Raw genomic sequence first — 14,229 nt, forward strand, 5'->3', positions numbered from 1 at the left:
GGTAATATAACTGTTTGCCTCAAACAAGATCCAAGCGCCTGCCTGACCCTGTGGTTCAGGTTGCTGTATCTATCCCAGGAGTGGCTGCTGGATCAGACAGTTTCCCTCTCCATATGCCTTTACCATTGTTGTGCTTGGCTGAGTACAATCACTGCTGGTGAGCAAGTTGACTTTTGTTATACGGCATCACACTGTGGAGAATTTTCCTTTGTTTTAGTATCAGTGTCTAGTGACACTGAAGATAATGCTACTTACCATTCCTTGATCCGTGCCCGTTTCCCCTGATATTTTTCTTTTTCTTGATATGCCAATCAGCAGAGCTTCCTCCCTATGTGCTGAGGCTCCTATGCTGCAGAATGCTACAGCTACCAAAAGAAGACGAAAGGACCTATGGATGGAGGGTTGTAATTAATACTAGGCGATCACTAGAACCCCATATTTCCCATCCAATATTAAAACTTAACTTTTATTGAGCCACGGTGTTGAAACTTAACTCACTATTATAATTAGTCCTATATATACACATGATTGGATGCTACTGCATGCTAGTGCAATTCCTATTGTGGAGATGTTGTGCCTGCAGTCCAAAACACTCAGTAAGTATAAAATAAAACCAAAAAATCAATGTGTTTTTGGTTTTAATTCATACTCACTGAGTGTTGTGGACTGCAGGCACAACATCTCCACAATAGGAATTGCACTAGCATGCAGTAGCATCCAATTATATATATATATATATATATATATATATATATATATATATATATATGACCAATTATAATAGTGAGTTATATGTGCTCCGTCCTGGCTGGGCTGCAAAAAAAAGTGAAAATGGACCATCTCTTACCTTCCTGGGTTCCCGCGGAGCGCCACTACAGCTGATCGGTCCTCCGGTCCATCTTCTTCATACTTTCGTGTGAACGAAGCGTTACATGGCGCTCAGCCTATCGCCGGCCGAGGCAGAACATTGCGGCGGCCAAAGATAGGCTGAGCGCCATGTGACGCATCGTTACACACGGAAGTATGAAGAGGATGGACCGGAGGACTGATCAGCTGTAGTGGCGCTCCGCAGGAACCCAGGAAGGTGAGAGATGGTTCATTTTCCTTTTTTTTGCAGCCCGGGCAGGACGGAGCAGGAATACTCTGCACCAGAGTACTCCTTTAAGTTTCAACACCATGGCTCAATAAAAGTTAATGGGTTACTCCAGTGAAATTATAATTTATTTTTTTTTTTAAATCAACTGTTGCCAGAAAGTTAAACAAATTTGTAAATGACTTCTATAAAAAAAATCTTTACCCTTCCAGTACTTTTTAGCAGCTGTATGATACAGAGGAAATTATTTTCTTTTTGAATTTCTTTTTTGTCTTATCCACAGTGCTCTCTGCTGACACCTCTGTCCGTGTCAGGAACTGTCCAGAGCCGCACAGGTTTGTAGTGGGGATTTTCTCATTTTCTGGACAGTTCCTGATACGGGCATCAGGTGTCAGCAGAGAACACTGTGGACAAGACAAAAAATAAATTAAAAAAGAAAAGAGTTTCCTCTGTAGTTTACAGCGCTAAAAAGTACTGGAAGGGTAAATATTTTTTAATAGAAGTCATTTACAAATCTGTTTAACTTTCTGGCACCAGTTGATTTAAAAAAAAAAAAAAAGTTTTCCACCGGAGTGCAGCCGGCCATAGGAGGCATGTAACTAAATCTCAATTCTCAGGAGGAGAGAAATTTCACAGTGGAGAAGAGGCATTACGCTGTAGAGTAGAGCTCCATTCTGCAGCATAGGAGCCTCAGCACGGAGGAGGAAGCAATTCTTCTGAGAATTGAAGAAGGATGTCACCGTGCACCCAGGGCTTGGGAACACCCCTCGTTTACAAAACTCCTGATTAGCAAATCAAGAAAAAGAAGCATATAGCCAGAGCAGAGGCCCGGATCAGGGAAAGGTAAGTATCATTGTAATCAGTGTCACCTGCACTACAAGCCAATACCAAGGTGAGTGCTGGTGATAATGATGACAGATTCCCTTTAAGTGGTGATACTGCCTTAAAGGAGAACTCCCGAATAGGAAAATTATCATTCAATCTGCCGGCAGTAAAAAAAATAAACAGGTAAATACCTTCCTTCGCTACCCCGGTGCCTCCGGTAACCGCCGTGATCCTCTTCCTGGTTGTCGATGGTCGGCGAGCCATACTGCACTCAGCCAATCACCGGCCGCAGCGAAGTCCCGACTCGGCCGGCGATAGGCTGAGCGACAGCGTGACGTTTTCGGCCACGGCAGCAGGTGCCAATGTAGTGAAGAATTTTGTGTCCTGAAGCGTTCTCACACTGCCGCTCAGCCTATCGCCGGCCTAGTCTGGACTTCGCTGCGGCCTGTGATTGGCTGAGTGCAGTATGACTCGCCGACCATGGCAACCAGGAAGAGGATCGCGGTGGAGGCTGGAGCCAGTTACCGGAGGCCCCGGGAGAGCGAAGAAAGGTATGTACCTGTTTTTTACTGTCGGCAGTATGGACGATAATTTCCCTATTGCGGAGTTCTCCTTTAAATCTGCTGTGTAAAATCCACTGATAACCCGCTACGTGTGAACGGACTAAAAAGCAGTGAAAAGTGGAGATTATTTTCTCTCATAAGATATAATACAAAGTTTCTTATGTCTGCTTGTACTGTTGATTCATGAAAAGTTTGCTAGACATCAGTGACTAGATTTAAAGGGGTACTCCACTAACTTCCAAACGCTGGAGCCGGCAGCGGGAGCTCGTGTTGTCATCGACCCGCCCCCTCAATGCAAGTCTATGGGAGGAGGCGTGATGGCCGTCACGCCCCCTCCCATGGACTTGCATTGAGGGGGCGGGGTGTGACATCATGAGGAGGCTGGGCTATGACGCCACGAGCTCCCGTCGCCGGCTCCAGCATTTGGAACAGTTTTTCCAAACGCTGAGCAGCGAGGTACCCCTTTAAGGCCTCCTTCACTCAGTTTTTCTGCCATTATTTTTTATTTTATTTTTTTCCCTTGTACAAAAATGCCACTAATGTCAAGCCTTCTTTATAAGCCGTTTTGGAAACTGTGGATGGGAATATGCCTTTTATTATCCAAGAATAAAACAGAAGAGAGTAATGGAATTCGCTTCCTCATTCTTCTGCGAGGAGTCATGCCGCTCTAGGGAAGACTCCGGATCCACATACAGGTTACGGCACGATCACATGGGATCTTTATAAGGTGCCAATCTAGATAGTGACACGGCATTGTGTGACACATAGGGGTCAGTTTCATATCTGACGTATGGAATACTATACAGGTGATAATCGGGAGATGTCAGCCAATACTCCTGATAGCAGATCCCGCACAGTGACACATGACACCACACTGTAGATTATAAACAACGTTACATGGAAACTTCAATGAAAACTCTCATTTCCCATTGGCACGCTGCACACACTTCTCCTTCACACTTGGGAGCACACTCACTTCTATTCATCTGAAGCAATGGGAGTTATGTCAACTGCGTAATGAAGTTCGGTCGGCTATTTAACCCCTGAAGGACACAGGGTTTTTCCGGTTTTTCATTTTCATTTTTTCCTCATCACCTTCTAAAAATCATGACGCTTTCAGTTTTGCACCTAAAATTCCAAATAATGGCTTATTATTTGCGCCACCAATTCTACTTTGCAGAGACATTAGTCATTTTACTAAAATATCCACGGCGAAGCAGAAAAAAATTAATTACTTGTGCGACAAAATTGAAGAAAAAATGCCATTTTGTAACTTTTGGGGGCTTCCATTTCTAGGCAGTGCATTTTTCGGTAAAGATGACACCTTATCTTTATTCTGTAGGTCCATACAGTTAAAATGAGATCCTACTTATATAGGTTGGATTTTGTCGTACTTCTAAAAAAAAATTCATAACTACATACAGGAAAATTTATAGGTTTAAATTATCATCTTCTGACCCCTATAACTTTTTTATTTTTCGGCGTATGGGCCGGTATGAGGGCTAATTTTTTGCGCTGTGACCTGAAGTTTTATTGGTACCATTATATTACCATTATATTGATCAGACTTTTTGATTGCTTTTTATTCATTTTTTCATGATATAAAAAGTGACCAAAAATACGCTATTTTGGACTTTGGAATTTTTTTGTGCATACGCCATTTACGTGCGGTTTAATTAATGATATATTTTTATAGTTTGGACATTTCCGCACACAGCGATACCACATATGTTTATTTTTATTTACACCGTTTTTATTTTTTAATGGGAAAAGGGGGGGGGGGTGATTCTTACTTTTACTAGGGATGGGGTTAAATGATCTGTATTCATTTTTTTTTTTTTTTTCACTTTTGTTTTGCAGTGTTATAGACCCCCCCCCCCCCCCCCCCTTAGTGGCTTTTACACTGCACATACCGATCTCATACACAGATCATTGCCGTGCATTGACAGGGCAAAGATCAGTGTTATCGTCTGTCAATTGCTCAAGACTGGATTTCAGGCTTGGAGCAATCAATCGCAGATCGGACGCGGCACAGGCAGGTAAGGGGACCTCCGCTCACATCCTAGCTGATCGGGACATCACCATTTCATTGCGGTGGTCCCGATCAGCCCGACTGAGCTGCCAGGAAGCTTTCACTTTTATTTTAGACGCGGCGATCAACTTTGAACACCGCGGCTAAAGGGTTAATATTGCGCGGCACAACGATCGGTGCCGCATGCTATTAGTCCAGGGTCCCGTCTTTCATTAGCCGCAGGGACAGACCCGATATGACCCCGCGTTATATACCGGGAATGGCCGCAGGGTGTACAGGTACCCCCTGCGTCCTTAAGAGGTCAAAGGGGTGCGGGGTACTCCACTGCCCAGCACTCGGAACTAAATTTTCCAAATGCTGTTTTTTGTGCTGTGGGGGTCGGCCATGCCCCTCGTGATGTCACGCCCATGCCCCTCAATGCAAGTCTATGGGAGGGTGCGTGACTGTCCGTTAATAACGCTGGCCAGTGGAGTAACCCTTTAAGGCTTCCTGACCCCTGCACCCCTGAATCCTGATATAGGTGCATGTTCTAGAGGTGGGACCCTCCTCTCTCCTGTGGACATGCCATAAATGTCCAGATGGTAATACCTCTTAAGAGTAGGGTCACACACTGCGTATACGCATATATTTCACAATGCGCAAAATCCAATGTGCAGCAGGAAATACGCTGCATTTTCTCCTATGAATAGACACATAGGGCTTTATGCACACAGCCCTGTATGTCCACTGAGGTTTGGCAGAGGGCCTGTCACTGGTCCTGCCTACGAACCTCACTGCGCACACAGGGCTGCCGCTGGGTAGCCTTATGTGTCTCCTCAAAGGAGAATACGCAGCATATTTCCTGTTGCACAATGGATTTTGCACAGCGTGAAATACTACGTGTGAATACGCAATGTGTGACCCTACCCTTAAAGGGGTACTCCGCTGCTCAGCGTTTGGAACAAACTGTTCCGAACGTTGGAGCCGGGAGCTTGAGAAGTCATAACCCTGCCCCCTCATGACATCACATCCCGCCCCCTCAATGCAAGTCTATGGGAGGGGGCGTGATGCCTCTCCCATAGACTTGCATCAAGGGGGCGAGGTGTGTCGTCATGAGGGGGCAGGGCTATAACGTCACGAGCTCCCGGCTCCAGTGTTTGGAACAGTTTGTTCCAAACGCTGAGCAGCGGAGTACCCCTTTAAGGTGTAACAGCATTTGCCTTCTATCTGTTCTGCCAAAATTGGTGCAGAGAGACGCAGCTCACGCTAGATTGTGCGTGAGGAAACACACAATGCCAGCCCGTTCCGAGCACGAGTCCTGTTCATCCGGTCACCTCGGCAACTGGGCCACTCAGCATGAAACACTGCATCTGCATCACTCCACGGTAGACAAACGTTGGACTCATGCTTTAACCCCGTAAGGACATGCGCTGTAAATGTATGGCGCTGCAGCGAGATACTTCATGCATAGTTCCATACATTTACGGCGTGGCTATGAAGCAAGGACAGGAGCTGTGCTCACTTCATGGGAGGCCAATAACTCACCGCTAATGGCAAATACAAGAAATCACGCCATTGACCATATAGATGCCATTATTATTGACAATCATGGCATCTATGGGCAGACTGGAGATACTGTTGGGTTCGGGCGCACACATCAGATGCTGCAGGATGGACGATCTTCTTGTGCAGCCTTTATAATCAGCCTGTTCTAGTACTGAACAGTACAGTGACCCCCCGACCTACGATCATTTCAACATGCGATGGCCTCTCAGAGGCCATCGCATGTTGGACGCAGCATCAACATACAATGCTTTTGTATATCGGGACCATCGCATAAACGGCTATCCGGCAGCGCAGACTGCTTCAACTGCCACCGGATAGCCCTTTACGGTGCCCCGTGAGCTCCGGTGATGGTCTCTTACCTGTCCTCGGGGCTCCGGCGCGTCCTCTTCAGGATCCTCTGCATCGTCGGCGCTCTCCATTGTAGCCATCACGTTGTTACGCACGCCGCTCCTATTGGATGACGGGACGGCGTGCGTAACGTCGTGATGGCGGCGACGGAGAGCGAGGATGCCGGGGAAGCAGAGGTCTTGCCGGAGCATCGGGGACACCCCGGGGTCGTGGCGACAGCAATGAAAGGCGACATCCAGGGCAGCGGTGATGAGCGGTGATGGTCTGGAGCAGCGGGGACAGGTGAGTATAACCTCCAATACCAGTGGTCTTCAACCTGCGGACCTCCAGATGTTGCAAAACTACAACTCCCAGCATGCCCGGACAGCCGTTCGCTGTCCGGGCATACTGGGTGTTGTAGTTTTGCAATATCTGGAGGTCCGCAGGTTGTAGACCACTGTCCTATAATTTACATTGCACGGATCCCTCAACATACGATGGTTTCAACAAACGATGGTCCATTTGGAACGGATTACCATCATATGTTGAGGGACCACTGTACAATCTTATGATTTCATATAAAAGTCCACTAGGCAAATGCAAAATAATTATTACATTTTAGAAAATATATATATATCAAACCCCCCCCCCCCCCCCCCATAGAAATGTCAAAAAATCACTCCCCTTTTCCCGTATAAAAAATAAATAAAATAAAAACACCACTATCAGGGCATGTTGGGAGCTTTGCAACAGCTGGAGGCACAGTGGTTGACACTGTATTCTAGAGACTACATATGGCAGTTCTGTATATATACAAACATGTGCACAGATAAGAGTTCAGTACTCTCCATCCTATGGCTCTCCTGGCATGCTGGGGGTTGTAGTTTGGCAACATCTGGAGAGCCACAGGTTGAAGATCACTACATGCATAACAAAATCTTAAAGGGGTACTTCAGGGAACTAAACTTACCAAACAAACTCTTTAAAGGAGTAGCCCAGTCCTGAAAAATGTATCAGATAACAGAGGATCCGACTGCTGGGACCCCCCGCGATCTCTTGTACGGGGCCCTGGCTCGCTGGGCAGCGCGTGTTGACCACCACACAAAGCGGCATCCGACACCCGCCTGAATACAGCGCTCCGGCTCTGCCATAGAGTTGTATTGAGGGGGCATGCCACTTTGTGTGGTGGTCCCGTACATGAGATTGCAGGGGGTCCCTGCAGTAGGACCCCCCGCTATCTGAAACTTATTCCCTATCCTTAGGATAGGCGATACGTTTTTCAGGACTGGAGTACTCCTTTAAAAGGGTTATTCAGGATTAGAAAAACAGCACCACACCTGTCCTTAGGTTGTGTGTGGTATTACAACTTGGCTCCTTTTACTTCAATGGAACTGAGCTGTAATACTACACACAACCTGAGGGCAGGGGTGGTGCTGTTTAAAGGAGTACTCCAGCAAAAAGTAACGTATCCCTATCCACAGGATACGGGATGAGTGGCTGATCGTGGGGGTCTGACTGCTGGGACCCGTGCAATCACCAGGACCCTGGCCCTTTCAGTGAGGAGCGCGTGTCATCTACCCGTAGACGGCTCACGCTCCATTCATTTCTATGGGGGCGCCGATGATACCCGAGAGCTGTACTCGGGTCTTTTCGACGCTCCCATAGGAACGAATGGAGCACGTGCCAACTACAGCACTTGCTTCTCACTAAACCCCAGCAGTCAGACCCCACAATCAGCTACTTATCCCCTATCCTGTGAATAAGGGATAAGTTCTTTTTCACCGGAGATCTCCTTTAATGAATAAGATCTCCTTTAATGAATAAATCATCTCTGGTTTTCTAACCCTGGATAACCCCTTTAATTTTTTTGGGGGTGTGGTTTATTGTGCGCGTGCATTATGGGCGCGGTTTCAATCTTATAGGGGGCGTGGCCTGTTTAATAGGTGGTGGTGTCTTTTGCCCTCCTCTATCTATGAACCCATACACACAACTCACACGTCAGGAAAGTCTGTAGTCACCGATCGCTCACCTATTGCGCTGTCATTGATGTCGCGACATGAAGAGAGAGCAAAAAAAAAATTTTAATCCTCAATTTGCAACAACGTGCGCAGCAAAAAACTAACCGGAAACGAAAGGGTCACATACCAGCGAGAAAAATGACTGATCATGTGACCACCTACAATATAATGCGTCACTTCCGGGACCGGTGGATTCTGGGAACGGTAGTTCTACAAGGTTCTTGATAGTTTGACAGAAGGGTCGCAGGAGCGCAGTGGTCACTAGAGGGCGCTGTATTTGGCTGATGTTTCGCTTTCTAATCCAGAGGCCGCTAGTTCTGGTAATAGTATATGTCACTGTCTCCTAACCTGCGTGCCTCCAGCTGTTGTAAAACTACAACTCCCAACCAAAGGCTGTCCGGGCATGTTGGGAGTTGTAGTTTGGTTGGGAAACACTGATATATGCTATTAAGCTAGGATTCTATTATAGTGAATGGGGCTTCACGATGCTGTGGGACTGTGCGTGGCTAGCACTACTAGTCCCAGCAGTGCCTCTAACATCTGCAAACATGTGGGGGATATTATTAGAACTTTCTTAATTTCTGCTGTTAAAACTGACCCTAAGTCAGTGTTTCCCAACCAGGGTGCCTCCGGCTGTTGCAAAACTACAACTCCCAGCATACCCAGACAGCTGTTTTCTCTCTAGGCATGCTGGGAAGTGTAGTTTTACAACAGCCAGAGGCACCCTGGTTGGAAACACTGGCCTATGTGTATGTTCACACTGTGTAAAATCAACATATTTAACTTTACGTGCGCATTTTCGTCTGCAACATGATCATATTTTTCCAGATTATGGTAAAAAGTGCGCACATGAAATAAAAGATGTTGGTAAATTCTACACCGCATAAACATACACTAAGTGATTCCCAAACCGTACAGAAATAACACCTGCACTTAAAGGGGTACTCCACTGGGAAACACAATTTTTTTTTTTTTATCAACTGGTGCCAGAAAGTTAAACAGATTTGTGAATGACTTCTGTTAAAAAAAAATAAATCTTAATCCTTCCAGTACTTATCAGCTGCTGTTATGATCAACAGGAAGTTCTTTTCTTTTTGCCTGACCACAGTGCTCTCTGCTGACACCTCTGTCCATTTTAAGGAACTGTCCAGAGCAGGATAGGTTTTCTATGGGGATTTGCTTCTACTCTGGACAGTTCCTAAAATGGACAGAGAGGAAATTCAAAAAGAAAAGAACTTTCTGTTGATCATAACAGCAGCTGATAAGTACTGGAAGGATTCTTTTTTTTTTTTTTTTTTTTTTTTTTTAATAAATAGAAGTCATTTACAAATCTGTTTTTCTTTCTGGAACCAATTGATTAAAAAAAAAAAAAAAAAAAAAAAAAACAGTTTTCCAGTGGAGTATCCCTTTAATAAATGTTGACACAGCTTGGATGCACTTATATAACCGCAAAGAAGACGATGGCGCTCACATAGAAATACAGCCCAATGGAAGCTATAATCGTATACAGAATTTGAGCCGGAGCACTCACCCAATATCTTCAGGTTCCGGTAAACTTCCGATGTTAGCCTTCGTAAAGAAGCGGGGAGGCGGTAGATGGTAACGGGGGAGTTCAGACGCTGGCCACGGACCGTATCACGCTGCTTGGCGCTTCGTCAGGCCGCACGCACCTAGGTGCGTGCGGCCTGACGAAGCGCCGAGCAGCGTGGCACAGTCTGTGGCCAGCGTCTGAACTCCCCCGTTACCATCTCATATTCCGTATACGTTTATAGATTCCCAAACCACGTTCCTCCAGCTTTGGCTGTCCGGGAATGCTGGGAGTTGTAATTTTGCAACAGCTGGAGGCACCCTGGTTAGGAAACACTGCACTAAGGGAACGTTCTTATGGCATATCTTGCGCTGGGAGAAAAAACATGTAAATGGTGCCGTAAAAATGGCAAGGTTAGCCTGGGATTTCGGCACCATACTTTGATATTTAGCACTTCTGTGGACGCAGTTCTACAAAACATAATGGAGGAGATTTATCCAAACTTGAAAAAAGTGGAGCAGTTGCCCATAGCAACCAGATCGTTTCTTTCAGTTTTAAAAAGGCCTCTGAAAAATGAAAGAAGCGATCTGATTGGTTGCTATGGGCAACTGCACTACTCTTCCTCTACACAAGTTTTAATCTGCGTCCTGCATCTCTGACCCCCAGGCATACTTTTTTTTTTTTAATTCAAAATTTCAAACCAATTTTTAGATGTTTTTGTTTTGTTATTTGCATTATGGAAAGCAGTTTTTTTTTTTTCCCTTTTTTTGGTGATGATCAGACCTAAAAATGTTTGACCTTTAAGCCGCGTTCACACTGCGGAACTTCCGCGCAGGACTCCTCCTAAATTTATTGCCCATTAAGTTTAATGGGATTCCGCACTGTCATTTACACAGCAGAATTTCTGCATACAAAATTCCCCTGCTGAAATTCTGTTTTCCGCGGTCCATAAAATTATAAGTCTGGTGTAATATTTTTTTGGACTTCGGCTGCGGAATCCCATTGAAGTCAATGGAGCTGCCTTTCTGTCGAATTTGTGCCGAATGATTCGCACCGAACCAATGTGGATGCAGAATTCATGCAGATAGGCAGAATTTCGGTCGTGTAAATGGTGCCTAACAAAGAACCTTGCACATAAATTTACGGGCATTAAACTACAGATTGGGGCTATAAGGCCACGTTCATAAAGTTTTTTTTTTTTACCATTTTACCGCTTAAAACAAAAGGCAAAAATGCCCGTGTTTCAGCTATTCTGTTGAACTCAATAGTAAAACAGTCGTTTGTTCATGCAGACATTTATTTTATGGCGGTAAATTTTATGCCCTTAAAGGAGATCTGTAGTGCTCTGAACTTTATCCCTTATGGGGGATAAGTTTTAGATCGCGGGGGTCCGAGCGCTGGGGCCCCCAACGATCTCCTGTACGGGGCCGCGGCAATGTATAGGAAAGGGGGCATTCCGTCCCCACATGACGCAGCAGCCGGCACGTCCCCTCCATGAATCCCATAGAGATACATGGAGGGGTGTGCTGGCTGCAGCGTCATGCGGGGATGGAACGTCCCCTTTCCTATACATTGCCACGGCCCCGTGCAGGAGATCGTTGGGGGCCCCAGCACTCGGACCCCCCGCGATCTAAAACTTATTCCCTTTCCTTCAGATAGGGGATAAAGTTCAGAGCACTACAGATCTCCTTTAATATTAAGTGGTAGGTCCTTTTATTCTGCCGATTTTTAGACTTGTAGGGGGAGATTTATCAAAACCTGTTTAGAGAAAAAGTGGTGCAGCTGCCCATAGTAACCAATGGAAGCAGCAATATAGTTGCTATGGGCAACTGCTCCACTTTTCCTCTACACAGGTTTTGATAAATCTCCCCCATAGTCTTTGCTGCAGGCAAAAAAATACACCGACAATAAGGCCACAAAAATTGTGATTAGGAAGGCCAGAGTGCCGAAACGCGTCCTTGTACCATATGATGCCTTGTGAATAAAGACCAGAACTTACATACAACTCGGTGAATTCTGGGAATATACGCTAGGGATATTCCGTTGCGGCAGACTCCAATTCTTTGTCAAGGTGATCCTGCTGCACCGTGCACATGGTCGAATGATCTTTTGCGGAAATTCCGATCCCGGCCTTGGCAGAAAGAATTGATATGTCAATTTAGCAGCATCCACGCAGAAATGCATTGCCATCTATGGAGACAGCACATTTTTGAGCAGCATGTTCTGCTGACACCTGCAGCCCAGAATACTAAATTTCCAGGGTGGACATTCTGCTGTGTGAACATACACTTAGCCAGAAGGTCCTGCAAGGCTTGGGGTAATCAATGGCCACTCATTGCTAAAACTTAAAGGGGTTCTCCGGTGCTTACACATCTTATCCCTTTCCCAAAGGATAGGGGATAAGATGCTTGATCGTGGGAGTCCCGCAGCTGGGGACGCCCGTGATCATGCACGCGGCACCCCGTTTGTAATCAGTCCACGGAGCGCGTTAGCTCCGGGACTGATTACAGTCGTCCGCAGGGTCAACGGCGTGTGACGTCACGCTCGCCCCTCAATTCAAGCCTACGGGAGGGGGCGTGATAGCTGTCACGCCCCCTCCCGTAGGCTTGCATTGAGGGGCGGCGCGTGACGTCACACGGGGGCGGGACGTCACACGCAGCCGGCCCTGCGGTCGCCGGTAATCAGTCCCGGAGCGAACGCGCTCAGTGGACTGATTACAAACGGGGTGCCGCATGCATGATCACGGGCGTCCCCAGCTGCGGGACTCCCGCGATCAGGCATCTTATCCCCTATCCTTTGGAAAAGGGATAAGATGTGTAAGCACCGGAGTACCCCTTTAAAGAGTACCTCTCATGATCTTGTTAAATTTTATAATCCTCCCAGTTCACTGCCCCCACCATGATAAACCACCCCCTGACTTTATTTGTTAGTTTTCTACCTTCATATTGCTCTGTATTTTCTGTCAGATTCACAGATTGGGAAGGGGTGTTCCCCAGCAGGCTGTGACATCATCTGAGGCCATACAGGGGAGAACTTCCTCCCTCACTCTGCTACACACAGCCCAGAGCAGTTCAGTGTGTGATTGGCTAAGGCTGCACCCCCTCAGCACTCCAGACAGCATTTACTGACTTTGGACTTCTGCCAGGCCAGCAGGAGTCCAAAGTGTGTGCAAAAGGTGTGTGTGGGGGGGGGGGGGGGGTCTGTGGACAAGTAGGGAGACACCTAGTGGCACAAATAAAACATAGAAAACATAATTTTTTTTATTTTATTTTTTAAATAGAAAAGTACATTACAAAAAATGTTTTATTTACCATAAGAAGGTGCCCATTTAAGGAGAGCCCATCCAGCTCCTGGCTTCCCCCTGGGCTACGGCCCCACTGTTCAGCGAGAAATCTAATCTGGCCTCCCCAGATGGGGCAGCGGGGATTGGGGACTGACAGGCACCAGTGTTCACTCAGAACATAACATCCCTGTGTACTGTACCCTGTACCCATCCAATACCAAAGGCCTTAGTTCTAGCCAATGATAAGAAAAGATACTATACAAAGGCTGACAGATTATCACTGGATCACTTTAAGGTGAACTGCCATGAGCTGCATAAAGCAGAGGCTTATGGTTTTCTAATATTAAAGGGGTACTCTGGTGGAAATTTATTTATTATTATTTTTTTTTTATCAACTGGTGCCAGAAAGTTTTAGAGATTAGTAAATTACTTCTATTTAAAAATCTTAATCCTCCCAGTACTTATCAGCTGCTGTATGCTCCGGAGGAAGTTGTGTAGTTCTTTCCAGTCTGACCACAGTGCTCTCTGCCGACACCTGTGTCCATGTCCGGAACTGTCCAGAGCAGGATACGTTTGCTATGGGGATTTGCTCCTCCTCTGGACAGTTCCTGAAATGGACAGAGGTGTCAGCGGAGAGCACTGTGGTCAGGCAGAAAAGAAATTCCTCTGTAGTATATCAGCTGATAAGTACTGGAAGGATTAAGATGTTTAAATAGAAGTAATTTCACAAACTTGATCAACTTTCTGGCACTAGCTGATTTGAAAAAAAAAAATATATATATATAAAATTGTTTTCCACCAGTGTACCCCTTTAACCCCTTAACGACCACGGACGTAATTGTACGTCCTGGTTTGGCGGGACTTCCCGCACCAGGACATACATTTACGTCCTGTGTATGACCGCGAGCATCGGAAGGGTGCTCGCGTCATTCACGGCATTCACAGCAGCGGGGAACCCGCCGGTAATGGCCGACACCCGCGGATGTCCGCCATTAACCCCTCAGATGCTGTGATC

General features: G+C 46.2%; 1 protein-coding gene across 8 annotated transcripts in view; it reads right to left on the bottom strand.

Annotated features, from left to right (window-relative positions):
* NSUN3 (NOP2/Sun RNA methyltransferase 3) overlaps positions 1-8,552 on the bottom strand; it is an 83,363-nt gene extending 74,811 nt beyond the window's left edge. For 2 of the 8 annotated variants that reach the window (XM_056559328.1, XM_056559333.1), the window contains exons 1-2: positions 8,415-8,542; positions 256-388 (exon numbers count right to left, since the gene is read on the bottom strand). In XM_056559328.1, the coding sequence (XP_056415303.1) occupies positions 256-258 (3 nt within the window). In that variant the 5' untranslated portion in view covers positions 259-388; positions 8,415-8,542. Of the gene's footprint in view, positions 1-255; positions 389-3,457; positions 3,610-8,380 lie in introns of those variants that run through there. The other 6 variants (XM_056559327.1, XM_056559329.1, XM_056559335.1 and 3 more) reach the window with 6 other exon arrangements.
* Between the last annotated feature and the right edge of the window lie 5,677 nt (positions 8,553-14,229).

The sequence above is a fragment of the Hyla sarda genome, chromosome 2 (assembly GCF_029499605.1).
Source record: "Hyla sarda isolate aHylSar1 chromosome 2, aHylSar1.hap1, whole genome shotgun sequence".
Lineage (NCBI taxonomy): Eukaryota > Metazoa > Chordata > Amphibia > Anura > Hylidae > Hyla > Hyla sarda.